The sequence below is a fragment of the Lacerta agilis genome, chromosome 8 (genome assembly GCF_009819535.1).
Source record: "Lacerta agilis isolate rLacAgi1 chromosome 8, rLacAgi1.pri, whole genome shotgun sequence".
Taxonomy (NCBI): Eukaryota; Metazoa; Chordata; class Lepidosauria; order Squamata; family Lacertidae; genus Lacerta; species Lacerta agilis.
The window spans coordinates 11093524-11119618 of record NC_046319.1 but is presented as its reverse complement, the minus strand read 5'-3'; the positions used below and the strand labels follow the sequence as shown (position 1 = coordinate 11119618).

The 26095-nt window shown below is 47.8% G+C and overlaps 1 protein-coding gene across 4 annotated transcripts in view; it reads left to right on the top strand.

The window, feature by feature from the left end:
* The window catches only part of PAX7 (paired box 7), a 151049-nt gene extending 125297 nt beyond the window's left edge, over positions 1-25752 (top strand). For 3 of the 4 annotated variants that reach the window (XM_033159465.1, XM_033159463.1, XM_033159464.1), the window contains exons 8-9: positions 18432-18678; positions 24374-25752. In XM_033159465.1, coding sequence (XP_033015356.1) covers positions 18432-18678; positions 24374-24489 — 363 coding nt within the window. In that variant the 3' untranslated portion in view covers positions 24490-25752. The remainder of the gene's footprint in view (positions 1-18431; positions 18679-24373) is intronic. The other variant, XM_033159461.1, reaches the window with a different exon arrangement.
* The last annotated feature ends 343 nt before the right edge of the window (positions 25753-26095 follow it).

Here is a 26095-nt window from a genome sequence, read left to right as displayed (position 1 = left end):
CTGCCAGAATCTCTCCCGAGGAAACAGAGTTTGTCGGGAGTTGGATTTTTGTTATTTTTTTCTCTCTCTCTCCTTGGTGTTGTTTGTGTATCGTCTTCGGTTCTCTTTCTATCTCTCTCTCTCCAAGCGCCTGTTTTAAATGTAAAGCAGCCATAGGCAAATTTTTGCTAATTTTTTTTATTTTGTGTGTATACGCCTTTTATCGTTCCGGTGATGCGCCGAGAGCCTTATCCACCGATAAGTGGATTAGTTGTTGAGCTAAACAAAAAAGGTGTCTGACAACTGGGAAGCTCCAAAGAACATATTTTTTGTTTTCCGAAGAATGGAACTGTGTTTTGTATTTGTGTTTCCTCCCTCTCTTCTCTGGCACTTCACGGAGAGGAACAGTTTGTTGCAAATATCAGGAGCGAAAAGAGCATGTACCTTGAAGCATTTTCAACTTCATGCACAGCTAGTCATTCAGTTACGGAGTCATTGAATTGTAGAGTTGGAAGAGGGGCCAAAGAGCCATCTAGTCTGGACCCCTGCAATGCAGGAACCACAGGCCTGCTCAGAGGAGACCCATCCAAATCAGCAGCCATGACTGAGATCTATTGTTTTCAGTGGGTCTACTCTGAGTAGAACTTCATTGGAGACAACCCAGGAGCTCAATGGGGCTGGTGCCCCTTGGACAGGTGGAGCAGAAGGCAGGGAGCCCAGAAGTAGGTGGAGACAGAGCCAATGACAAATGGAGCCAACTCACTCTAATTTTCTCCCTGTCCTCCTCTCCTCTCTTCTGAGCTCCACAATGGGCAACACTAAGGAGGAGAAAGCTGATCCAAATGGACCAGACTCCTCTGGAGTAAAGTCTGGGAATTAGTTGGGCCAATGATCCAATTCCATCTTCTACGGCAACTTCATCTCCTGCAGAACAAACTGCAGGGCCCAGGGGCAGAGAATATGCTTTGTATACAGAAGGTCCCAGGTTATATCCCTGGCATCTCCTATGAAACCCACATTCACTTCTGGCAGGCGGGGGGAAAGAAAGACAAAAGTGGGTGGGACAACAAACATAAAAATTATATTCATACAACAGGCAAGTTTCTGCATAAGCACTCACACCCATCTTGATCTTCCAAGCAGGAAGCACTATCAGAGTTCAAGGACACAGCCCAGCCAAGACACGTTTGCACTCGAGGAGGCTAAAAAACAGGCCTGGGGAGAATCCCCAGGGCTGGATAGAGAGGCTTGGAGAGCTACATTTGACACACACCTCACACTGAATTTCCCATCTCTGCCCTACCTGACCTACACATATCTAGGATGGGGTCAGCAAGCAAGGAAGTGAGAACTATTTGCGGTTGCCTGCAGGAACCAGCAGGGGGCTCTAGACTAAAATAGTAATGAAGGGTTTGCGATGTGAGGTTTAAAGGTGCGGTCGGTGCTGCTCTAAGACGGCTTTTAATGAAGTGTTATTCCCTCAGTCTTCAGCCAAAAGGAACAGAAATTGCAGGCAGGGGAGGCACAGAGCAGACACACACACACACACAGACACACACAAAGAAAAAAAAACATGTAAAAGGTCCCCAGCTGGCAGTTAGAAGCATCTGCACTTAGCCTGAAGGCTCCAGCTGAGAGCTATTTCACCATTTATCTACATGTAATTATTGCTATGAGGTGCAGACATTAACACTGTCAAGAACAATTTACCCTGACATTTTTCACTTGCTCTATACCCTGATGGGTTTCCCGCCTCCCTCACTCTATCTTCCCTCCCCCCCCTCACATGTATATATATATACACAGAGAGAGAGAGACAGAGAGAGAGTGCTAAGTACGGTATATGATTTCTTGGCAAGGTCTGGGGTCGTCCTCATCCAGGCGTCCCCTTCGCAACTCATTAAACTTCGAAATTTAATTCTGTCTGGGAGGGAGAGAGAGAGAGAGAAAGAGCGAGTCTGGGAGAGGACGGTGTGTGCGCCTCAAACCTCCCCCCCCCTTTCCCAGCACCCCTGAACGCTCTTCGCCTGGACACGCTACCGTAACCCTCCCCGCAGCACCATTGTCCACCTACCCCCGCAATGACAGTATAGCAGATCAAGCATTTCCACTCAACACAAACCGAATTTACCGGTTGCTGCGTTTTCAATTGGAATGCAATCTCGAGCATTAACCTTTGCTTTCGAGGCTGCCTCGAAAACACGGCCTGCCATTTAGAAGCCGAAGCTGGGAGCTCCCATCTTGATGGCGGCTGGTTATTCAGGAAGCCTAGCTGTCCTCCAGCTCACTTGGCCGCTCAACTAGCCGCCTTCCCTGTCCCTCTCGCCTCCTCTTGCGGCCTAACTCTTTTCCATAATTTGCCCAACCGGTGACACTTTAAATTAAGGCTCCCAGCCCGCTCCTGAATCTTGATTTAACGAGACAGTTATTGTATGTTCCCTAATAAATATCAATTGCCTGTTTGGGGTGTGTTGGCGGGCAATGTGACAGCGAAACAAACCGTGACAGCCTCATCCCTTCGTCGCCAATATGTTGTGTGCAACCGATTGTTATTGTGGTGATAACTCTGCGACAGGCAGGATTCACTATAGACCAGGGGCTCTGCCATTGATATCTAGAGTGCTGTTCTTCGACCTTGGGTCCCCAGATGTGGGTGAACTACAACTCCCAACATCCACAGCCAGCCTAGCCCTGTGCTCAAGAATTATGGGAGTTGTAGTCCACCCACATCTGAGGACCCAAAGTTGAAGGACATTGATTTAGACCAGTCTTTCTCTACCTTAAGTCCCCATATGTTGTTGGACTACCACTCCCATCATACCTGACTGTGGGCCCTTCTCACTAGGGATGGTGGGAGTTGTAGTCCGATGTCATCTGGGAATCCGAGGTTGAGAGAGGCTGATCTAGAAGGGCAGCTTGAGTGAGCAGACCAGTATGGTGGGGAGGTTTCATAGAGCTAAGTCAAGATGGCTAGTCCTATTTCAACAAGTGGGTGGGGAGAGCACTGCAGAGGAAAATTTAAGGAGTAGGGCCCAGTGTATCCACTAAACACTGACAGCTGAAAGACACCAAGTCCCTGAACTGCCCCTGTGAAAGACACCGAGTCAGGGCTGGGAAACCTTTATCAACCCAAGGGCCACATAATGATCCTTCTGGGGGCCACATGTCAGTGACAGGTGAGGACAGAAGCAAAAGTGAATGGGGCTACTTTAGGCCATATCCATTGATGCTAGTCCTAATTAGAGTAGAACCTTTGGTGTTAATGGACATGCCTACATGAAGTCCATTCATTTTAATGGGTATACACTGAGTTGAAAGCCAAGAGCCCTCCTGCAACTAGTATTCAAGGGTACACTGCTTCTAAAGCTGGAGGTTCCTTTGATCTGGCATAATGATCTGCCCTCAATAGATATATCCTCTTCCTCACCACTACCTTTTAAAGCCATCATAGGCAGTGACCATCCACATCTTGTCTCCGGAGCCAGACTTTGAAAGTCATGTCCAGTCCTAGTCTTGCTCAGAGTAGACCCACTGAGGTTAATGGGCATGGTTAAGTTTGGTCCATTCATGTCAATGGGTTGTTACCAATGCTAGTCCTGCACAGAGCAAACCCACCGAAGTTAATGAACGTGACTGTCTTAGATTCATTAATTGAGTGGATCTACTCTGAGTAGACTAGCATTGACTACATCCCTATGGATTTACTCTGATTACAACTACCACTGATTAGGATACTACCCAATGTGATGCTGTCGTGTTCAATGCATTTGTTTTCTTGCATTCAACGTCATTGTTGTTATTGAAAAAGTGAAGGGCCATGGTCAATAAAGGCAAGCGATAGTTCAAGGATGGGGGACCTGAGGCCCTCCAAATGCTGTTGGATTCCAGCCAGCCCCATCAAGCTTACCTGTGGTCAAGGATGATTGCAACAGAAGGGCCACAGGTCTTCTATCCCTACATTAAAAGAAGGCAGATTGGTGATGGATGTAGCCAGGGGCAGTGAAGGCAAGCAATGACCTAGTTCAGGGATGACCATGGCCAACTACCAAGGGCAATGATGGGAGTCAGAGTCTAGCAAGGTCTGGAGGGCATCGTTGCGGGAAAACTCTGCACTAGCTGCTCCACCAGACCATCTCCGGTGTGCTCTGATATTTTCCCACCCCTGCCACAAGTACAGACCGATCAGCGTTGTCACCACAAGCAGGACTTAACACATTGTGAGATCTGGCAGCTTGTTTGCGCGGATGTTAATCAGCTCCGCCTGTCCCTTCCTTGTCACTGCCCAGTCGCTGCCACAGCCAATCTATATCCTAATCTCCATCAATTAACGAGGAACACTTTATCCCCTCTCCTTCCCCCACCCTCTCCTGCACCTCCGCTGTCAGGAGCACCCACCACCACCCTCTATTCACTTTCCGCTAACCTGGCGCACCCAATTAGGCGTTTGACACCCGAACCCGTTGATAAATTGTTTCTGTCATCTGTTTTCTGTCTTTCATTAAATGGGAAGGCGGAGGACAGGCGGCGGAGGAGGAGGACACAGGCGAGGAGGACGGGAAGGGGGGTGGGGGAGGGAAGGATGGGAGATGTGATCTCCCGTGCTTAGCGAGGCTAGATACATTAATTACAAAACGGCCATTTGTGGCATGAAAAAGCATTAATTAAATTTATGCAATCATTATCTTTAAACAGTCGTATCTGCAGAATAATCAGCCCCTGCCTTCGTCTCCCTTTTCCTCCACTAAGTAGTTCTAATCCCTGCTTTCCTAGACTTTATCTCAGGATCAGACGTCTCTTCTGCACTTGCAAACTTCGGAGAGCAGACGGAGCCCCAAACTCTTGCTTCTGAACCGCTAGGCGGGACATCCTTGCGACAGCTCCAGGATGCCAGAGATGGGAATGAGGGTCTAGGGCTGTCGCTCGGTGGCAGAGCATCTCTCTTGCATGCCAATTTTCTCAGGATCAGTCCTCAACAGCAGCTCCAAGTAGGGCTGGGAGGGACTCTCTGCCTGAAACCCAGAAGAGCCACGGTCGGCCAGTCTGTTTAGAAAATACTGCTCTAGATGGACTTGAGATGAGGAATCTTCCTATGATCCTTTAGGGGAAGCCTGTAGCTCAGGGGTAGAGTATCAGCTTTGCATCCAGGAGGTCCCACATTCAGTGATAGGAGAGAGCCCTGTCCAGAATCCTGAGGAGCCACTGTAGACAACACTGAGCTAGATGGACCAATATTCTCACTCTGCATAGGATGGCTCAGTGTTAGAGCATCTCCTGGCAGGCCTGGAAAAGAGAAGCCAGAGAGGCGCTGCCATCCAGTGCAGACTGTACTGAGCTAGGGTGGACCAATGAATCTGACAAGGTAGCTTCCTGTGCTCCTCTTTTTTTCCCTGACACTCTGGTGAAACAAACACCATCTGTAGTTGCTGGAACGATTACATTATTGTCTGCCGTCGCCGCTGAAACTCAGTGACTCTGGCTGTTTTAGCTGTTGTTATTAATCCCCGTCACTCCTGCAGGAGGCAGGGATGGCCAGCAATATGGATGGCTTTGAAAGAGGATTGGACAGATTCGTGGAGGAGGGGGCTATCAATGGCTATCCAGCCACAATGGCTGTGCTTTGGCTCCATGGTCAGAGGAAGCACTGCTTCTGAATACCAGTTGCTGGAAAGGGAAGGAGGAGGAGAGAGGGCTCTTGTGCTTGAAGCTTGCCTGCAGGTTTCCCACTGGGAGATCTGGTTGGCCACTGTGAGAACAGGGTGAGCTGTTGGCCTGATTCAGCGGACTCTTACTTTTTATGCTGGGACTGGCTCGTATGAAGCAGCCATGACAGCAGGTGAGGGACACACTGTTGATTTTCAGATGTTGCTGCGCTCCCCATTATCATTGACCTTTGCCCATGCTGGAGCTGATGGGGGTTGGAGTCCAGTAGCATCTGGAGGGCCACTGGTTTCCCACACCTGCAGATAGATTGGGGGGGATGCAGGTAAGGCCATGATCCATGGTTTGTTCTTGTGGATATCTATATGACATCCTTTTATATATTTGAACATGACTATCATATCACCCCTTAACCTTCTCTTCTCCAGGCTAAACATACCCAGCTCCCTAAGCCGTTCCTCATAAGGCATTGTTTCCAGGCCTTTGACCATTTTGGTTGCCCTCCACTGGACACCTTCCAGCTTGTCAGTATCCTTCTTGAACTGGGGTGCCCAGAACTGGACACAGTATTCCAGGTGAGGTCTGACCAGAGCGGAATACAGTGGTACTATTACTTATTGGTACTATTACTTCCCTTGATCTAGGTGCTAGGGAAGTAATAGTACCACTGTATTCCGCTCTGGTCAGACCTCACCTGGAATACTGTGTCCAGTTCTGGGCATCCCAGTTCAAGAAGGATACTGACAAGCTGGAAGGTGTCCAGAGGAGGGCAACCAAAATGGTCAAAGGCCTGGAAACAATGCCTTATGAGGAACGGCTTAGGGAGCTGGGTATGTTTAGCAAGAAGCCATGACTGTTTAAAGTATTATCATAGTGCTTTAAAAGTACGTTGTGAATCTGGCCTTACTAAGAAGTTATAATGTAACAGGAGCTGTCCATGGTACTGATTGTTAACATGCTGGGTAGAATCTTCCCTTTGCAATTTATTTACAATGCAATCCTAACTCCTCAGAAGTAGGTGCTATTGGATTCAATGGGGCTTGCTTCCTGGTAACAGGGTGAGTGAGGATCATTGCCTTAACTGGGGGGGGGGTGTTAGAAAAAAATGCAACAGTATATGCTCTCAGTAATATCCAATAGCATTGTGTTCTGCATACCAATATTTTTGGTGGCTACTCCAAGAATAACCAATTGAGATTTCACATCAAAATTTACAGACTCCTGGGCTTTGAGAGCCCATTCGTTTCAGTGCTAGCAGAGAATGAGCAAATTCCTTTAAGCAGATTTCCCTAATATCCGGGGTTCAATTGGAAAGGGGGACGTGAGGACTGGAGACGGTTAAACCAGTTTAGGTTTCCAATGCTGAGAGCCATCCCCTGTGTGATCTGTTGACCTAAGAGCCCCTGCTCTGAACTATGAGGCCCTGATCCCATGCGAGGGGGGAAGTGTCATGTGCAACCCAGCTCAGACCATTTTCTTTTACACTACAAGGACCATTTCTAATTCAAGACCTGACTGGGGGCGTGTGTGTGTGTGCAATTGCATACCTTTTCTCTATCTTGCTGTGTACACCAATTTAGGGAGATTTGTATTATTGGTTACTGCACATGCATGATAGAAAAGTTGGAGTTCTCCTGTTTGCTTTGGACCCAGGGTCTGACTCTGCAAAGGCAGCTTTCTAGCCTTCTGTATCTGAAAGGAAGGGCCTGCAGCTCAGTTGCAGAGCATGCATGCATGCAAAAAGTTCCCAGGCTTGGTCCTTGGCATTGACAAGATGAGCCATTGGGTCCCTTGGAATTCTACAATCCTATGATTCTGCGATTTCCTGGTGGAGCTGGGTCTATTCCCTGTCAAAACGCCAGATAACTATTGCCAGTCAATACTGAGCTGGGTGAACTTACAATTTAAGGCAACTTTCTGTGTTCCTATTTAAAGCATCCTTTTATTCAAAACCACAAGATCTGGGGTCTTAGTTTATTTTATGGGCCCAGCAGTTGAGCACCTGCTTTGCATGCAGAAGGTCTTCATTTAAACTCTCAGCATCTCCCATTAATGCTCGTGAAGATCCCTGCCTGAAACCCCGAAGAACTACTGCCAGCCAGTGTAGACAAAGCTGAGCTGGATGAGTCAGTCTGACATGGGTTGAAAGACCTTCCTATGTCTCCATTTAAAGCAGCCTTTCCTTGAGAACCATATTACTAGAGCAACAAACAGAGAGAGGAAGCTGGTGGAAAGGAATTGCTTCTCAATTGTTTAACATTTTCTCCATTCACTTGCCATCCCGGAGTAAATTCAGTGTTTGGTCTGGAATCTTGCTAGCTGGCACCATGTTTGGTGAACTTTATCGAGGCTATTTCATCTCCCCACAGACACACAGACACCCCACCTCTTTCTCTTTCTGTTTTTCCCCCCCAGCCCTATGCCTGATGGAGAACCCTGGAGGCATTGACTTGACTTAACTGGTGTATCTTACACTGTAGTTAAGCTGGACTTTAACTGATTGCAGCGGTCCGCTTGATCAGAGGTGGGGAGAAGTGGGGGGAGAGAAAGAAAGAGACAGGGAAGGAGAGTTCCACCGCAGATTGGAAGACTATCAGCCAGCCAGCCAGCCAGCCTAGCCTGAGGCTGGGATATGCCACTCGGTAGAACCCTTTGTAGTATACATCTCTTTTCACAATTTATAGATACTTCCCTTTTGCCATCCCAGGAAAAAAGGAAGGAAGAAGCAGAGAAGGGAGATGTGGGGAGAGCCTCAAAGGATCTCCGCGAAATCTTGTTTGGAAGCAGTGAACCACCACCCTGACTCTATTACTGGTGTCCGCGGGGGGTGGGCGATAGTAGCAGAGGGACCGATCTGCTCAACTGAGGAATAGGGAGGAGGGGAGAGGAAGAAGGTGGGGTGTGTTTCAGATCGGCTTTGTCGATTTGTGCCGGTGTGGGGCCGCAGAGGAGAAGGAGGAGACACCACAATGATGTGCTTTGTTTGTTTTCTTCCTTTTCAGAAAACCTTGGGGTGTTTTTTTTTGTTTTTGTTTTTGATTTGTTTTTAATTTGGGGGATAGTTTAATAGGCCCTTAGCAGTAAAATGTGCAGGGTGTTTTGTTTGTGTTTCAGGTCCTTCCTGCTTTGGTGCAGGACTGTGGTTTAAGAGCAGAGGCAGCCAGAGGTATTCGTGGAGGAGAGGGCCGCTCATGGCTCCTAGCCACGATGGCTATGATCTGCAAATACCAGTTGCTGGAAACCACAGGAGAGGAGAGTTATTCTCGTGTTTGGGTCCTGCTAGGGGGCTTCCCACAGGAATCTGGTTGTGCACTGTGAGAAGAGGATACTGCACTGGATGGGCCTTTGGCCTGATCCAGAAGGTCTCATAAGCTATAGGATGTAGTGTTAGCCACCAAATTCATGGAGGACAGGGTTATGATCCACCAGTTGCTGGGAATCACCAGTGAGGAGAGTTGCTGTTATTGGTTCCCCATAATGGGTATCTGGCTGGCCTCTGTGAGAACAGGATGCTGAACTAGATGGGACACCGGCTTGACCCAGGTTGTTCTAAATAACTGAAATGTCTAAATAACTGAAATGTCTAAATAACTGAAATGTCTAAAATTATTATTATTATTATTATTATTATTATTATTATTATTATTATTATTATTTTAATCACCACTAGGTATTTCCCTATTGCTTGGGAAATGCATTTCTCGTCGGCTGAGCAAATTGCTTAGGAACTTCTACCGAGTCGGACGATTAGAAGATTCAGTAAATTCATGAATGGCTACTTGCCGCAGGGCCTAAGTTCTACCGGTACCCTCAATGTCAGAGACATGGTTTGCCTCTGAATAGCATTTGCAGGGAAGCACAAGTGTGGGGAAGTGTTGCTGTTATGCTTGCCGTTGTCCTGCTTGCAGGCTTCCCATGGGGGCACCTGGCTGGCTACGGTGAGAACCCTCTTTAGCCTAATCGAGCTACAGGCCTCCTTTTAGCAGCCTTCACGCCCCACAGTGTTTTCACACAGCGTAAGATGCTGTGATTCTGAACTCTGGAACTCGCTGCTGCAGGAGGCAGTGAGGCCCACCAACTTGGATGTCTTTAAAAGAGGACTGGACAAATTCATGGAGGGCAAGGCTATCAATGGCCACTAGCCACGATGGCTATGTTCTGGCCTCCCTGGCTGAAGGCAGCAATGCTTCTGAATGCCAGTTGCTGGAGGCCTCAGGAAGAGAGAGTGCTCTCGTGCTCAGGTCCTGCAGGGGGTGGTTCCCATTTGAGGCATCTGGCTGGTCCCTGTGAGAAGAGGATGATGAACTAGATGGGCCATTGGACTCTTTTTTATAAAACGAATAGACTCTTTCCTCTCTGCATTTGCAGCGCCAACTTTCCAATAGTTAAAAAAAAATGGTCTTTTGTAGTCTTTAATGTCCCTTTTAAAATAGCTGCTCCCATTGTAGGGAAATCAGTCTGTGATTATGTATAGGGTATTAACACGTCGGAGGAGAGAGAAGGAAGGAGTTTGCTTTGCGGCTCAGAGAGGGATAAAATGAGGTTTAAGGATCTCAGTGTGGAGATGGGAAATATTAAGTTAGGTTTGAAAGAAGCGTTCCTTGAATACTCTCTGGGGATTAGGGAATGGAGTGGTGAGCGAGGCAGGAGAATCCGCCTTAATGATGCCAAGATCCATCCCTCATAAAGGGATTCCACGTAGAGGATGGAGCTTTCAGTATCAATGACCTAAAAGACTCCCCCCCCCTCTCTCAGTCCACCACCCGAAACATCTCCCTTTCCAATCTAATTCCAACCAAGCTTTTCAAATATTGTGATAAGGGAGAACAAACTGAAAAAGGAGGTTGGAGGGTCTCTCGTTGCCATTTTAAAGAGGGAAGGGGATTTTCTTCTTGTCTTGCAAAGTCGAGGGGGGATTGCATCCTTCCCGCCCCAGACTCTTTAGCGCTTGCCTTAGAAGGACAAAATGACTACTAGTCTGATGGCGATATGATTTCTAAGCAGAGGCTGGATGGCAGTCTGTCAGGGAGTGTTGCATTGCAGAGAGTTGTGTTAGATTACCCTTGGCATCCCTTTCCAATTCTACCATTCTATGATTATTATTTTTAATTCTATGATACCTTCAGGATCAGAGGGCAGCATGCCTCTGAAAACCAGTTGCTGGGGTGCATGAGTGGGGAGAATGATGTTGCCCTCATGGGCTTCCCATTGGGTCATCTGGCTGGGCTCTGTGAGGGAAAAATGCTGGACTAGATATGGTCCCCTTTGGCCTGATCCAGCTGCTTAAATTCAAGCTCTTTTTTGCCCCAGGGCTCAATGGACCAATGACATGTGGGCCAATTGTGAAACTTGTGGTCCCGTAGATGTTGCTGGACTACAACTCCCATCAACATTGACCATTGGCCACCTTGACTGTGGCCAGTGGGAGATAGTCCAACAAAACCGGAGTTTCACAGGTCCATCCAGCTCTGTATTGACCACAATGGCAGAAAGCAGCTCTTCAGGGTCTCCCAGCCCTACCTGAAGATGCCTTTGGAGATTGAACCTGGGACCTTCTGCATGCAAAGCAGATGCTCTACCCCTGAGCTACAGCCCATCTCTCAAGAGAAGGCTAACATGTGTGTTGCAAAACTGATACATGGTCCTTCTCCAAAGATGAAGGTGGGCTGTGCCTCACCTGTATTGCTTGCAGATAGACAACTATGTATTAGAAAATTATGGGCTAGATGAGTGAATAAATGAGACTTCGGGTAGTGATAAAGTGGGATATCAAATCCAAACTCTTCTTCTTCATAGCTCCATGGTATATCTCATAAGGAGATTCATAGAATTGATAGAAGGATCTCTCTTAGAGCAAGGAGTGGGAACCTGGGGTTGCCATGATGTTAGACTCCATCTCCCATCAGTGACAGACAGCTGGTGGAAGAGGGGGTTTGTTGTGCAATAGCATCCAGAGGGTCTGATATCCCCCACCCCTGAAAGAAGACAGAGTTCTGAAGGAGATAGATTGGGGCAGTAATGGCACGTGATGGGAAAGGTGTGTCCCTCTAGGTGATGCTGGCCCCCATCAGTCCTAGCCAACATATGGCCAGTGGTCAGGGATGATGGGTTTGTAGTCTAGCGATATCTGGAGGGCCCCACCGATCCCACATCCCTCCATTAAAAGAAGACAGAATTGTGATGGTGCTAGCTGGGGGCACTAAAGGCAAGTGATGGTCTAGTTAGTTCAGGAATGGGGAGCCTTCAGCCCTGCAGTTGTTCCTGGACCACAACTCCCAACAGCCAACATATGGTCAGTGGTCAATGATGTTGATGAGAGTTGAAGTCCAGCAACATCTGGAGGGGCACCAATGGTCTCACTTAGCATGGCAGCTTCATGTGTTCTTGCTGTGCCTTAAGGGAGAACCATAGCTCAGAGTTTAGCCCCTACTTTCCTTGCAGGATGTTCCCAAGTTCAGTCCCTGGCGGCATCTTCAGGTAGTTCTGGGAGAGGCTCCCTGCCTGAGAGCTGCTGCCGGTCAGTGTAGCCAGTACTAAGCTAGATGGAGCAATGTCTCACTAAGGCAGCTTCCTAGGGTCCTATTTAAATAAGCCCTTTATCCGGAAGCAGAAAACTAGAATGTGGTGCTGATAAAAACCAAGGTTGCAGGTTCGATCTCCGTAAGGGACAACTGCATATTCTGCATTGCAGGGGTTGGAATAAATGATCCTCAGGTTCCTTTTCCAACTCTGTGATTCTATGAATCTCACTTCGTCTTTTGGGAAAGGACCACAGGTCAGTCACTGAGCATCCTCCTAGCTTACAGAAGGTCCCAGGTTCAATTCCCAGCATCTCCAGGTACGACTGGAAGAGTCTCCTTGTCAGAAACACTGGAGAGCTGCTGCCCGTTGGGGTATAGGGAGCCACATAAGTCTGATTCTGTCTGCAGCAGCTTCGTACGCTCCTATCTAGCAGCAATAGTTGGGTCTTGTGCCGCTCGCCTCTCGCTCTCTCGCTCTCCGATACCCACCTGCCCCGGAGACCCAGTGGGCTTTCCCCACCCGATGCCCACCCCCTACACCCACATCCCCCTCCGAACCTAAAATAAAGCTATTGATGGCTGAGATTGGTTTGCCTAATTGTGGTTTGCACTCTGAAGCCATCTCCGTTTATCGTAAAGGGTGCACATTTTGCGGCTTGAGCCTTGGCGGCCAGAGGCCCTGAGGGCTAGCTCAGAAATGGAGAGAATTAATTACATTTTTTTTAAAAAGCTCCCCTTCTTTTAAAGTGTGCGAGAGAGTGATGAAATCCCAGAGGGAAGGAATGTGTAAGGGCTCTGTAGAAACGGAGTTGGGGGGGGTGTTGGACCGTTAGTTCCCGCCGCCACCAAAATAAGAGGGCAGAGAGATACAGAGAGATAGAGTGGCCCTTTGCTACCGGCACCTGAAAAATGGCATGGTGCGGTAACTTGGGGCATTTCCAGTTTATTTATTTTCTTTCATTGCATTTATTTCCCAGCTCTACCTCCAAGGAGCTCCAGGTGGAATGCGTCCCCACAACAACCCTGTGAGGTTGTCAGGCTGAGAGGCAGACACCAGCCCAAGGTCACCCAGTCGATTGACTACGGCCGAGCGGGGATTTGAACCCTGGTCTCAAAGGCCCATTCTAACCACACCACATGGGCTCAGCTCTCACCACAGTCAAGATTGTCACGAGCTGACCTTGGAACTCAGTGTCCCTTTCTCTTGTGCCCCCGATTTCTTTTCCCCGTGTAGGAATTCACACAGGTGTGTGGGGAACCTTGGGCCCTCAGACGCTGCTGAACTACAACTCCCAGCAAGTATGGCCCAATGGCCTGGGGTGGTGAGAGTTGTAGTCCAGAAACAAGAAGCCTTCTTCCATGAACCTGTGTGAGGGTAGGGACTCCGGCAGCCAGCATGGGACGATGGGAGCTGGTTTCTCAGGAGGCTGGAAGATTCAGGACACATGGATAGATAGACAGACCCTCTTAAGAATACTGTATTAGGGGGATGGGGAAGGGAAGGACTAGAACATAATATTTTAGCTGCAGTTCATTCATTTTCAGCTTTGTATTCTTGTTATTCAAAAAGCGCGCCTTGACATTCCGTTGTCGCACCCATAACCTAGGTTTAAGGTGCCATTCGGCTTCTAGCTTTCATATCTCAGTTTCTAACACTGCTCAGGTCCTGCTTTCGGGTTTTCCATGAGGGGAATCTGGTCAGCTACTCTGGGAGCGGGGTGCTTGATCCGAGAGGTTTTGCTTCTGTTTCTATGTTCTTATCATACATGAGTAGCAGGTGGTACCTCCATGCTCAGAAGCAGTCTACCTTGGAATGCTGGGTGCTCTGAGCATCGGGGAGTGGGGTGAGCCTCGCCTTCACCCTCTGCAGTTAAGCCTCCCAAAGGAATTTGTGTGGTTCTCTCCATCCGGTTTGCCGCCACGTCCAGAGCCTCTTTGATCGGAAACTTCACTTTGAGCCGGCGTCTGATTGAACGCCTAGAGGGGAATTTGGAGGGAGCAATTGATAAGAAGCAGGAGAGCTGGGTGGCGGGGACAGGAGGGTTGCCAATCACCCTGATTGACATGACAGATTTCCTTCCTGATAGTAATATTATATATATATATATATATATATATATATATATATATATATAACCCTTTCAGATACGGAGATGCTATTGATTTCTTGTTAGTGGTGGTAAACGCTCCAAGACATAATAAATTAGGAGAAAGCAAGGTCAATTGCAGGAGAAGCATGATAGGGGGAAATAGTAATAATAATCCTTTCCTCTAGAGTTTGGATCTGCAAGTTTTGGGGTTGTTGTTTTTTACAATAAAATGGGAGGGACGTGGATGAGCTTCACTAGTTGGAATTTCTGTGGCGTAAGGGCCACAAGCCCAGAGTGTCCATACACAGGGAGCTGCCAGTGTCGTTAAAGTATTGGACTAAGACCAGGGAGAGACCAGAGTTCAAATCCCGGCTCAGAAATCATAATTGATTATTGGTTTATTATTGCATTTATCCATTGTTTACTACAGAAAACGTTTCAAAGGAATTTGCAATTATATATATATATATATATGTGTGTGTGTGTGTGTGTGTGTGTGTGTGTGTACTTATATATATATAATATATACATAATTATATATATACAATATATACGTAATACAACAGTTGAAATACATCAGGAAGATAAAAATAACATTACGGTGCTCATTGTTCAACAGCACGAAAAGGACAAATCCTTTTTATTTATTTATATCCTGCCTTTCCCCACCGGACTGGGACTCAAGGCGTCTTACACAAGTTAAAACAAGGCAGATAAAATACAAAAAAGCTATAAAAAAAACAACCATATAAAATATATAATCATTTAAAAAATCAATTGAACTGTAATAGAATTGAAACAATATGAAAACACAGACCTATTCAAATACCAATGGAAAAAAACATGAAGCCATAAAGTTCACTGGGCGACCTCAGGCCATAGTCACTTATTCTCAGTCCATGGAGCATGAGACTCTTGATTTCGGAGTTGTGGGTTTGTGCCCCACATTGGGGGGAAACGCAGGGGATTGCCCCCCCCCCGGTCCCTTCCGACTCTACAATTCTAACCTACATCGCATGGTTGTTGTGAGGATAAACCAGGGCAGAATTAGAACCAGGTGCTCCACCTTGAGCTCCTTGGAGGAGAAAGGGTGGGGGATAAACAGGATAAATAAAAACAAATCGATACATATGCTGAATCAAGCCATTGGCCCATCTAGATCACTCAAGTCTCATCATCTCTGACCATTGACCATGCTTGTCTGGGGCTGATGAGAACTGTAGCCCAACAACATCTGAAGGCGGAAGTCAGCTTCCCCGTCTCTGGGCCACACTGACCAGCAGGAGGTCACCAAGGTTTCAGAAAGGGACTCTCTCCCAGCCCCACCTGCCTGACACCCTAGAAAGCCACTGCTAGTCAGGGTAGCCCAAGGTTGGGACAAATTCATGGAGGAAAGAGCTTTTTTTGCAGCTACTTTCCTCAATTGCTATATGTTATGGTGCATTGTCATAAAATTGTAGAGTTGGAATGGCCATCTAGCCCAGGGATTCCCTGACTTAGGTCTCCAGCTCTTGTTGGACTACAACTCCCATCATCCCTTGCTAGCAGAACCAGTAGTCATGGATGATGGGAATTGGAGTCCCAAAATGACTGGAGACCCAATTACAGGTGGGTAGCCGTGTTGGTCTGCCATAGTCAAAACAAAATCAAAAATTCTTTCCAGTAGCACCTTAGAGACCAACTGAGTTTGTTCTTGGTATGAGCTTTCGTGTGCATGCACACTTCTTCAGATACACTGGAGACCCAAGTTTGGGAAACCCTGGCATACACTCTAGTGAGCTAGTTGGGCTCATAGCTGATTCTGTATAAGGCAGTTCCCTGTTTAAGCGAGTCTTTCGAAACCATGAGGACTAGGATCCTACTAAATTTGGGGGGAACGAACCATAGCTTGGAGGCCCCAGGTTCAATCCCCAACATTTCCGTGAAGGGCTTGGAGAGTCTCTTATCTGAAGAAACACCGAGTTAGATGGCAGTTTCCTATATTGTAAGGGAAGGGCTCCAGCTCAGGGACAGAGCACCTGCATTGAATGCAGAAGGTCCCAGGCTCAGCCCCCAGCATCTCAAGCTTATATCTGGCAGAAATTGGGGCAAGGGGAGCCATTGGACCGTTTGTCGGGCGAGGAATCGCCTCTCCCGAAACAGCAGCGTGTCATTCGGAAAGAATAAAGTCCTCCCAACAGGAGGTTAGCGAGGGATAAAAAGCTTTCTTCCACCTCTTGCCGGGCTCCAAACATTTTCAATTTGGTGCATTAATTGAGGTCAATAAGATTATGCTACATTTTCAGACTTTCTCCCCCTCCCGCCCTCACTTTTTCTTTATGAAAAAAGGGAAAGCTTTTGAGCGGCGCGGACGGCCTCCCAAGGTGACTGCCGGCACTTCGGCGCCTTGCCAAAAAAAGCAAGGAGCGAAGCAGCCGATGCTTCCTGTGGTCAGATCATTGCCAGGGAAGCTGAGGGACTTGTCCGAGAGTCAGGAAAGAGGTTTGTGTCAGAGAAGGAGGAGGAAGAAGCTTTGCTGGGAATCGCAAGTGTGGCCGGCTTCCCTTTGGGGCCTCTGGGTGGCCACTGCGAGAGAGCAGGATGCTGGGCTAAATCTTTGGGCTGATCCAGCAACCAGGCTTCTGTTATGCAATTAGTCACAAGAAATCGATGGATCCTCCAGAAACAGCCTGCCTCCAAATTCCAGTTGCTGGAAACCACACGAGAGGAGTGTTGCTCTTGTGCTGACGTCCTGCTTACAGGTTTCCCACCGGGGAATCTGTGAGGACAGGGTGCTGGACTAGATGGACCACCACTGGCATGATCCAAAAGATCTTCTTAGGTTCCTATGAGAGTGCTGTTAGTTTCCCATTGGTGGTATCTGGTTGGCCACTGTCAGAACATGATGCTGGTCTAGCTAGGCCAGGCTTCCTCAAACTCAGCCCTCCAGATGCTTTTGGGCTACAACTCCCATGATCCCTAGCTAGCAGGACCAGTGGTCAGGGATGATGGGAATTGTAGTCTCAAAACAGCTGGAGGGCCGAGTTTGAGGAAGCCTGAGCTAGGCCTTTGGCCTGAATTAGCAGAGCTATTCTTACAGTCTTACATTCTTAAGAGTAGATTAGGCCAAACAATAACTAAAATAGGAAAAAAGATACAGTACTGTACTACCAGCTCCATCTGGTATGCAGGCTGAGACCCTACCTGCCTGCGCACTGTCTCGCCAGAGTGGTACATGCTCTGGTTATATCCCACTTGGACTGCTGCAATGCGCACGGTGTGAGGCTAGCTTTGAAGGTGACCCGGAAACTACAACTAATCCAGAATGCAGCAGCTAGACTGGTGACTGGGAGCAGCCCCCTAGACCATATAACACCGACCCTACATTGGCTTCCAGTACGTTTCTGAGCACAATTCAAAGTGTTGGTGCTGACCTTTAAAGCCCTAAACGGTCTCAGCCCAGTATACCTGTAGGAGCGTCTCCACCCCCCCATCGTTCTGCCTGGACACTGAGGTCCAGCTCCGAGGGCCTTTTGGCGGTTCCCTCACTGCAAGAAGTGAAGTTAACAGGGAACAAGGCGGAGGGACTTCTCAACAGTGACGCCCACCCTGTGGAACACCCTCCCATCAGATGTCAAGGAGATAAAGAACTACACAACTTTTAGAAGACATCTGAAGGCAGTTTTTAATGTTTGGTGTTTTTTGTTTAGAGAGGCCGTTGACCTGATCCAATCACAACAATACGAACACAACACATGGGCTAATAGTTAGTAGAGAATATATAATAGAATAATGATAATAGAATATCGTTATTCTATTATATATTCTCTACTAACTATTAGCCTACGTGTTGTGTTTGTATTGTTGTGATTAGTTCTTATTGCAACACAGGGGTTTGTTTTTGGTTCATTGCCCTGATCCAGCAAGACTCTTCTGAGGTTCTTGAGTTTAAAAACTAATGAGATGCGCACTGTTGTTCTCAGATTCTTTCCCTAGGCATCTGGTTGGCCATTGGTACAGAAGAAGATGCTGAAGCAGATGGACCTCTGGCCTGATCCAAGTTCTGGCGTTCTTGCGTTCTGTTGCTCCCAAGCACTCGGTTCTGTTTAACATCTGGCTCGCTGCTGCTTTCTCTCTCCATGCATCATATGCCTGCTGCCATTGTTCCCCATTGACTTGGGTCTCATCTTGCAACCCCCCACAGGTCATGAGCATCCTGAGCAACCCCAGCGGGGTCCCCCCTCAGCCCCAGGCTGATTTCTCCATCTCGCCCCTCCATGGCAGTTTGGACACCGCCAACTCCATCTCGGCCAGCTGCAGTCAGAGGAGCGACTCCATCAAGTCTGTTGACAGCCTCCCCACCTCGCAGTCCTATTGCCCCCCGACCTACACCACCACCGGCTATAGTGTGGACCCGGTGGCCAGCTATCAGTATGGACAGTACGGGCAAAGTAAGTACCTGCTACCGGAGGGTTAAGGCCCTGCCTGTTGGCGGGGTGAGGTGAGATTGTTGCAGAAACTCATGTAGAGGGGCAACGGGTAACCTCCTCTGCATCTCTGGAGGTGGGTGGGAAGTTGTGGTTCCTGCGTTGCAGGGGGTTGGACTAGATGACCCTTTGATCCCCTTCCAACTCTACAATTCTATGATTCTAAGCAGGGACCCGCACAGAGGACCACATCAGGATAAATTTTACAGAGAACTGTGTAGACATTCGCTAAATTAATGGATGCCAGTCAGAGTTGGCAATTCTACGCTCCATGGACCGACATAAATGCAATGCATAAATAAGTACATTATTATTATTATTTCAATTGATATACTGCCCTATAGCCACAGGTCTCAGGGCAGTTATATATGGGTTGCATCCAATGCTTGACCTACTCAGTTCCTCCTATTAAGTTTAATGCAATGACTAACTTTGGTTCATTTATTTCAGTGGGTCTGCAGTGTGTTAAACCTCTTTAGTTTTTCTCGAAATTGCCCGGGCAATTTTAGGACTCCCAAAAGGAGGGGGTCTGGGAGCAAGTGGTGAGGTCCCTGGGGCAAGGGCTTTTGGTCATCTGTGTGGAGGTGGGAGGGTCAGCTCACCTCCTGGTCCACCCGGGTCACACACAACGCCCCCCCCCCTCCCGAGAGGCTCTCAGCCAGACTGTTCACCTGCTACCCTTCGAAGCCAGGGATAAGTTTGTGACCCATTGAAACTCTTGAAGTTGGGGGGGGAGCCCTCCTCCCTCTCCTCCCCTTTTCGCCCGGGGCTCATTGCAGAGTGACCTCCGTCCCCAAGCGGCCATGACAACCGCCCCCCCTCCTTTCCCTTGCTCCATGTAATGTGTTTCGACTTCTACAGCCAAATGAGAACCTTCTGTAAACTGCAGAGAGAGGGGCATGAATGGCTGTTGACTTCCCCCCCCCCCTTTGCTCCCTGCTCTTTCCCTCTTGCTGCGGGAGGGTGGGGTGGGGTGGGGTGGGGGATCGGCGCTTGATCTGCGACCCCGTGACCTTCCTCTCGCTTCTGGATGCAAAGGCCAGCCACACGTGCTATTGATAAAAATCTTAAACAAATTCCGATACCATGTATTTCCAATAAAGATGCCCCCCGGGCCAGGTGTTAGTCACACCCCATGTGTGTGCAAGGGCGGGGGGGGGGGAAGCAGGAGCAATGTGAAAAAATAAGGAAATGCAAGGACAGAGAGGGGGGGGATGAAGGACACGGGGGAGAAGTGCATTTCCCCCTTAATTCCCCTTCCCACCCCCACCCCCAAAAAACCTTACTGATAAATGATCAAGGCACCCTTTTGTCTTTCCCAGAATTAAGGGGCAATTATGATGCAGATTGCTGATTTTCCATACCCTCCAACATTTCTCTGATGAAAATAGGGACGCATATTATTATTATTATTATTATTATTATTATTATTAATAATAATTATTATTATTATTATCTTACTGGGTTGCCCCAGCCAGTCTGGACAGCTTCCAACATATATAAAAACGTAATAAAACATTAACATTTTTAAAAACCACTATACAGGACTGCCTTCAGATGTCTTCTAAAGGTTGTATAGTTAAGTATCTCCTTGGTTTGGCGGTCGCATAACTCCATACCCTCCAACATTTCTCTTGTGAAAATAGGGACATCCTAAGGAAAAGAGGGACATTCTTGGTTCAAATCAGAAACCGGGACAGCTTCTGTAATACCAGCACTGTCCCTGGCAAATAGGGACATTTGGAGGGTCTGATTTTCTAGAGTGTATTGGACAGGGAAGTAGACAATGCGGTGCAGTTCTGAATTTTCCAAATAGGCAGAGTAGGGCCCTGCGACAACGGATCAGAATAATATTGATTTGATCTTGTAAGAAAATTGCAGTGAAGCTTTCATAGTTCAATGTTATCACACTAGAGCATGTGCACAGGATTACACACACACACACACACACACACACACACACACACACACACCAATTTTGACAGCCATGGGGCCCCCACAGGGTTTAATCCAGCACTGATGTGATGGCCTCCAGCCCTGGCAGGTACCAAAGCCCCTGAGCGGGAATGATGATGTTGAGTTGGAGCCCAGCAACATCTGCAGAAGCACAAGTTCCCTGCATTAAGAGAAGTGATCCGGGTAGCTAGGGGCAGTGTCAGCAAGCGATGGCCTAGTTCAGAGATGGGGAAACTACAGCCTACAGCCCTCCAGTTGCTTTAAGACTCTGACTCCCAACAGTCCCAGCCAGCATTGCCAGTGGTCAGGGGTTATGGGAGTTGCAGTCAAACAACAATGGAGGGGGGGGTGGCCACAAGTTCCCAGTCCCTTCATAAAAGGTCAGAGTTATGTTGGAGGTAGCTGGGGGTAGTAATGGCAAGTGGTGGTCTAGTTCAGGGATGGGGAAGCTATGGACTTCTGGGTGAGGCTGGACTTCAGCCAACATCAGCTCCAACCAGCACGACCAACACTGGCCCAGTGACATCTTAGAGGGTCACAGGTTGGTTGGTTGGTTGAAAGGAAGCAGGCAGAGATCTGTGTATCATCCAGAGACATAGCAGATTTCCTGTTCTAAGAGTGGATTCTTCTGACAGCATGGGAGATCTAAGGCTCCACTCACAGGCGGGACAGTGATGCAGGAAGGTGGAAAGAGCAGACTCATGCAGAGATGCGATGGGCACCTCCTCAGTATGCTGTTTCAGGCTCCTGGGAGTTTCCAATTTCTACATTTCGCATGGCAATCTCCCTCCCCCAGGGGGGAAAAGACCTCACAACATCTGCTGCTGTGCCTTGGCACAGAGCTTGGGCATTGCCAACACAGGCAAAGGTGTTCCCCTACTGACTTTTAAGTTATTGCTGTTCTGCAACCTCTTGCCTTGGCAGGAGCCTCTCTGGAATCAAGAGAGAGGAAATTCTCAGAAGGGAGAGGGCAAGGGGTGGGATAATGCTTACCACCAACCCCCCAGCCCAACCACCTTTTCCCTTTAATAAAGCCACTGCTGTTCTGATTGCTAAGTGACGCCTAGATCAGGCTAACCAAATGTCTGACCACGCTTTGGAATGCATTAATCCCCAAGGAGAATGGATTTCCCCAGTCGATCCTGTTTGGCCTCTGTTTTCTACTGGAGTCCCCAAATCTAAGCTTCCCCTCCCCCGCCTAAAAAAAAAAAACCACAGGAGGAGAACCAGCTGTTGAATATATATATATATATATATATATATATATATATATATATATATACATACATACATACATACATACATACATACACAGCTCACTGGGCCTTAATTTAGAGGCCCGGCAGAGCCCCAGGACCCAATTTTCTTTGCCAGGTGTAGAACCCCACAAATTAGTAGATTCACAGAATTGTAAAGTTGGAAGGGACCCCCAAGTGTCATCTAGTCCAACCCGCTGCAATGCAGGAATCACAGCTCAAGAATCCCTGAAGGAGAGACCTCTGATTCAGGCCGATGGCAATCTAGTCCGGAATCCTGTCCTCACAGTGACCAGCCTGATCCCTGTGGGAATCCAACTAGCAGGGCACAGGCGTAAGGAGCACTGTCCCCTCCTGTGGCTCCCACAGAACTGGTATTCAGAAGTATCTATGGATCAGGCCAAAGGGAGTTCCGTCTACCCCCAGCATCCTGTTTCCCCAGCGGCCAACCAGATGCCCCGAGGGGAATTCCGCAAGCACAGGAGCACTGTCTCCCCCCCCCCCCCGGCAGTTTCCAGCAACCGGTACTCAGAAGTGTTGCTGCTTCCAATATTACGGGTCCGTCCGGGCCTCTCGTGGGCAAGCCAAGCTGAGATCTCGTGGAGAGAGACAGTGGGAAAACTCTCCTGCTCCATCCCGGATGGTGTTTCGGCGGAGGTGTGCGAGGGCCGGGAGGGGAGGGGGGGGGGAGAGGTGAATGGAGGAGAGCCAGAACAGAGCAGTCCCAGCCATTCCCAGAGGCCGAGGCCGAGCTAATGAAACCGCTGATGGAACGCAGAAGCGTGAAAGGATTCCTAATGGATGTGACAAGTCTAATAAGAATTTTCGCCTGGAAGGGACCCCCCTTTGGGGCAGGATGCTGACAGGATGCTGATGGCTGAAATTTGTTTACCCATTGGCACCAATGGTGCCTTCCTTGCCAGCCTTGTATTAATCTAATTTGTGACATTAGAATGAGGGGGGTGGGCACAGAGTTTGACTGAAGCACTGCTAATCGGGAGTGTCAGTTACTCTCTCTCTCTCATATATATATATATATATATATATATATATATATATATATATATGTTGTTCTTAAGTCGTTCAGTTGTGTCCGACTCTTGGTGACCCCATGGACCAGAGCACGCCAGGCCCTCCTGTCTTCCACTGCCTCCCGCATTTTGGTCAGACTCATGTTGGTAGCTTTGAGAACACTGTCCAACCATCTCGTCCTCTGTCGTCCCCTTCTCCTTGTGCCCTCCATCTTTCCCAGCATCAGGGTCTTTTCCAGGGAGTCTTCTCTTCTCATGAGGTGGCCAAAGTGTTGGAGCCTCAGCTTCAGGATCTGTCCTTCCAGTGAGCACTCAGGGCTGATTTCCTTCAGAATGGATAGGTTTGATCTTCATGCAGTCCATGGGACTCTCAAGAGTCTCCTCCAGCACCATAATTCAAAAGCATCAATTCTTCAGCGATCAGCCTTCTTTATGGTCCAGTTCATATATACATGAACTTTCACTTGCCAGTTTTCAGAGGACGGCGGGCTTTGGGTCTTCCAGTCAAGCCAAAAGCACGTCACACGATTCCGTTTACAGCCAAGAAATGTATCAAGCTTTTTATTTTTATCCTTTTCCCCGTAAACTAACTCAAGGTCTCAGGACGGGCTCATGACGTTGCACCGAATCTACAAGTGCAGGGTGAGGGCACAGGATTCCTCATGCTGGACGGATTCTGCTTTCTTCCCCCCCCCCCAAAAAAAATCAACCAAGTTCCTTGGCCTCTATATTAATAGAGTCCATGTGTTTTGACTTTCGAAAGCAGCTTTCCCCAAGATGACTTAACAATGAAAAAAATGACACTTTGGGGCAGCCAAGGGAGGCTTATAAGTGTGTGGGTGGATGCCAAGTGAAAAATCAGACGCCGTGGCTTTTTAAACGTGTTCGTGGGAGGTGGGGTTATTGTTGGTTTGAGTCTGTTTTTGTTTCGTTATGTATTTTGTATCCTCATTTTGTATTTTTCTGTCGTGAACCGCCGTCAGATCTTCAGATGAAGGGCGGCGTACAAATTTAAATAATAATAATAATAATAATAATAATAATAATAATAATAATAATAATAATAAAGGTTTTCAGAAGTTGTGGGGTATGGTGTCAGATTGAGGACTAGCTGCTTACTTTTTAAAAAAAAATAGGCAAGAATTTCTATCCCACTGTTCCGATACATAGGCATTACTCAGGGTGACTTCCAATAGGTAAGAACACAATATTATAATAAAATAATGCAAAATGCATCAGAGAGAGGCATGGCAGATGAATACCATGTTTTAAAAACTGCAGCTGCCAAGCCCCATGGTGGGTAATGAGACAAATATGGGCTGACTTTGTGTCTTTGTAGAACTGTAAACACTTCTTCTGCAGCATTATTCACACTTTACCTCTTCTGCTGTTGTTTACTTCTCTTCCTTTTCCCAGCCGCAGTTGACTATCTGACCAAGAACGTGAGCCTGTCCACACAGCGTAGAATGAAGCTTGGGGAACATTCGGCTGTGCTGGGTCTCCTACCAGTCGAAACGGGCCAAGCTTACTGATGGATGCAACCACACGAAATCTCCTACATTGATAGTCTACCACCAATGAGACACAAATGAAACATGGAAAAAAAAAATCCCACTTCTGCCACCAGCCTTCCAAGGACCCAGCTCTGTCAACGCCCTTCTCCTTCTGGGACCTTAAGCATCGAACCTTCCAAATCTTGCCTGCACCTGAAGGGCAAAGAGAACTGAGGAAGGAAGGGAGAACTTTCCACCAATCCAAATTCTTACTGTGCAGACCTGTTAAGGAAGCGCTCACCTATGGTGACTTTGACCCCTTCAAAGGCCAGAGACAATGAGTGTGATCCGATGTTTATTTCCCCCCTGATGTTCAAGCCCTCCTAGCCAACCCCGTAAACAACCAACACTTATGGACCTTCCATTGATGTGGCCTCTGGGCTTAAGTCACTGCGGAACCTGTTTTCTTCGTAAATATATAGATAGATAGGTAGATTCTTTTCGTCTGTCTGCCCCCCAGCCCCATTTAGTTATTGTACATGATCGGCATTGCCTGTGAAGGAGGAATCCTGGTGATTTGTTAAGTGTTGATCTTGGGACCAAGTGGGAAAATATTTGGACCAAAAATGGAGAAGGTATAGCAAAAGGGGGCATCTCAATTCAATGTGTTGGGGGAGAGGGAGATTTGATGTATATTGTAACTTTTTTCCAGTTTGGGGAAAAGATGAGACAGAATTTGAGGAAGCTGGAGATTAGATGCATGATGAACACCACACCACTTTGTTCGCCTATGGCATTTAAAAATTGCCACGTTCTGGCAATCAAGGGAGCCAAGTATATTAACAAAGACAAGGGATCCTTTGTTGTCTAGGCTGTCAAAAATCCCACACACCCTGAACATTGGCTTCAAAGTTGCATTGGGTCCTGTTGGGTGAATCTATTCATCGACAAGACCACCACATGGTGACAAGGAAGATGGGGGGAAACTCTTCATTTTAATCCCCCTTTTGCGGGATTTTGACTGCTATACAGCCAGCGGCACCCAGCTTGCAAATGGAAGTGTTCTGTGGGAAGTGCTTCTATTAAAACTAGGTATTTAAAAGATTCAGGAACTGGCCCGTACGACACTAATTTGCAGAATATTTCCATATGCAAATTTCCAATATGCCCATTGGCCTTGCTGGTCACTGTTGCTGATGCGGTTCAGAAGCCTAGCAAGATCTGTATGGACCCACATTCTTTACCCCTAGTGCAGGTGCAAATTTAGGCTGGATTTCAGAGTGGGGGGGGGAATCAATGTCTGTCAGGGCTGTGGGGTACCAGCAGGGTTTTCTGGGCCCACAAATGGATTGGGACCTCTGACCTCCCCCACAACCTGTTGGCAAGGTCCGCTGCCTAGGCGCACATTGAAACTAAAAGAAGTGCCACTGGGCATGTGAAGATGGCAGAATTTCGCGGGCACTGTACTCTGTAGTGCCTTCCGTTGCCTTGTTACAATGTGTGGGACGGGAGGGAGCAGGTCATCTGGGTCATCTCCTAACAACACCCCTGGAGGAACTTATTCCAGCGGTGACCTCGTATATCCCGTTTGATAGAAAAATAGGAGATGAGGAAGTTCAAGGACAGGAGACATCGAAACAATCTG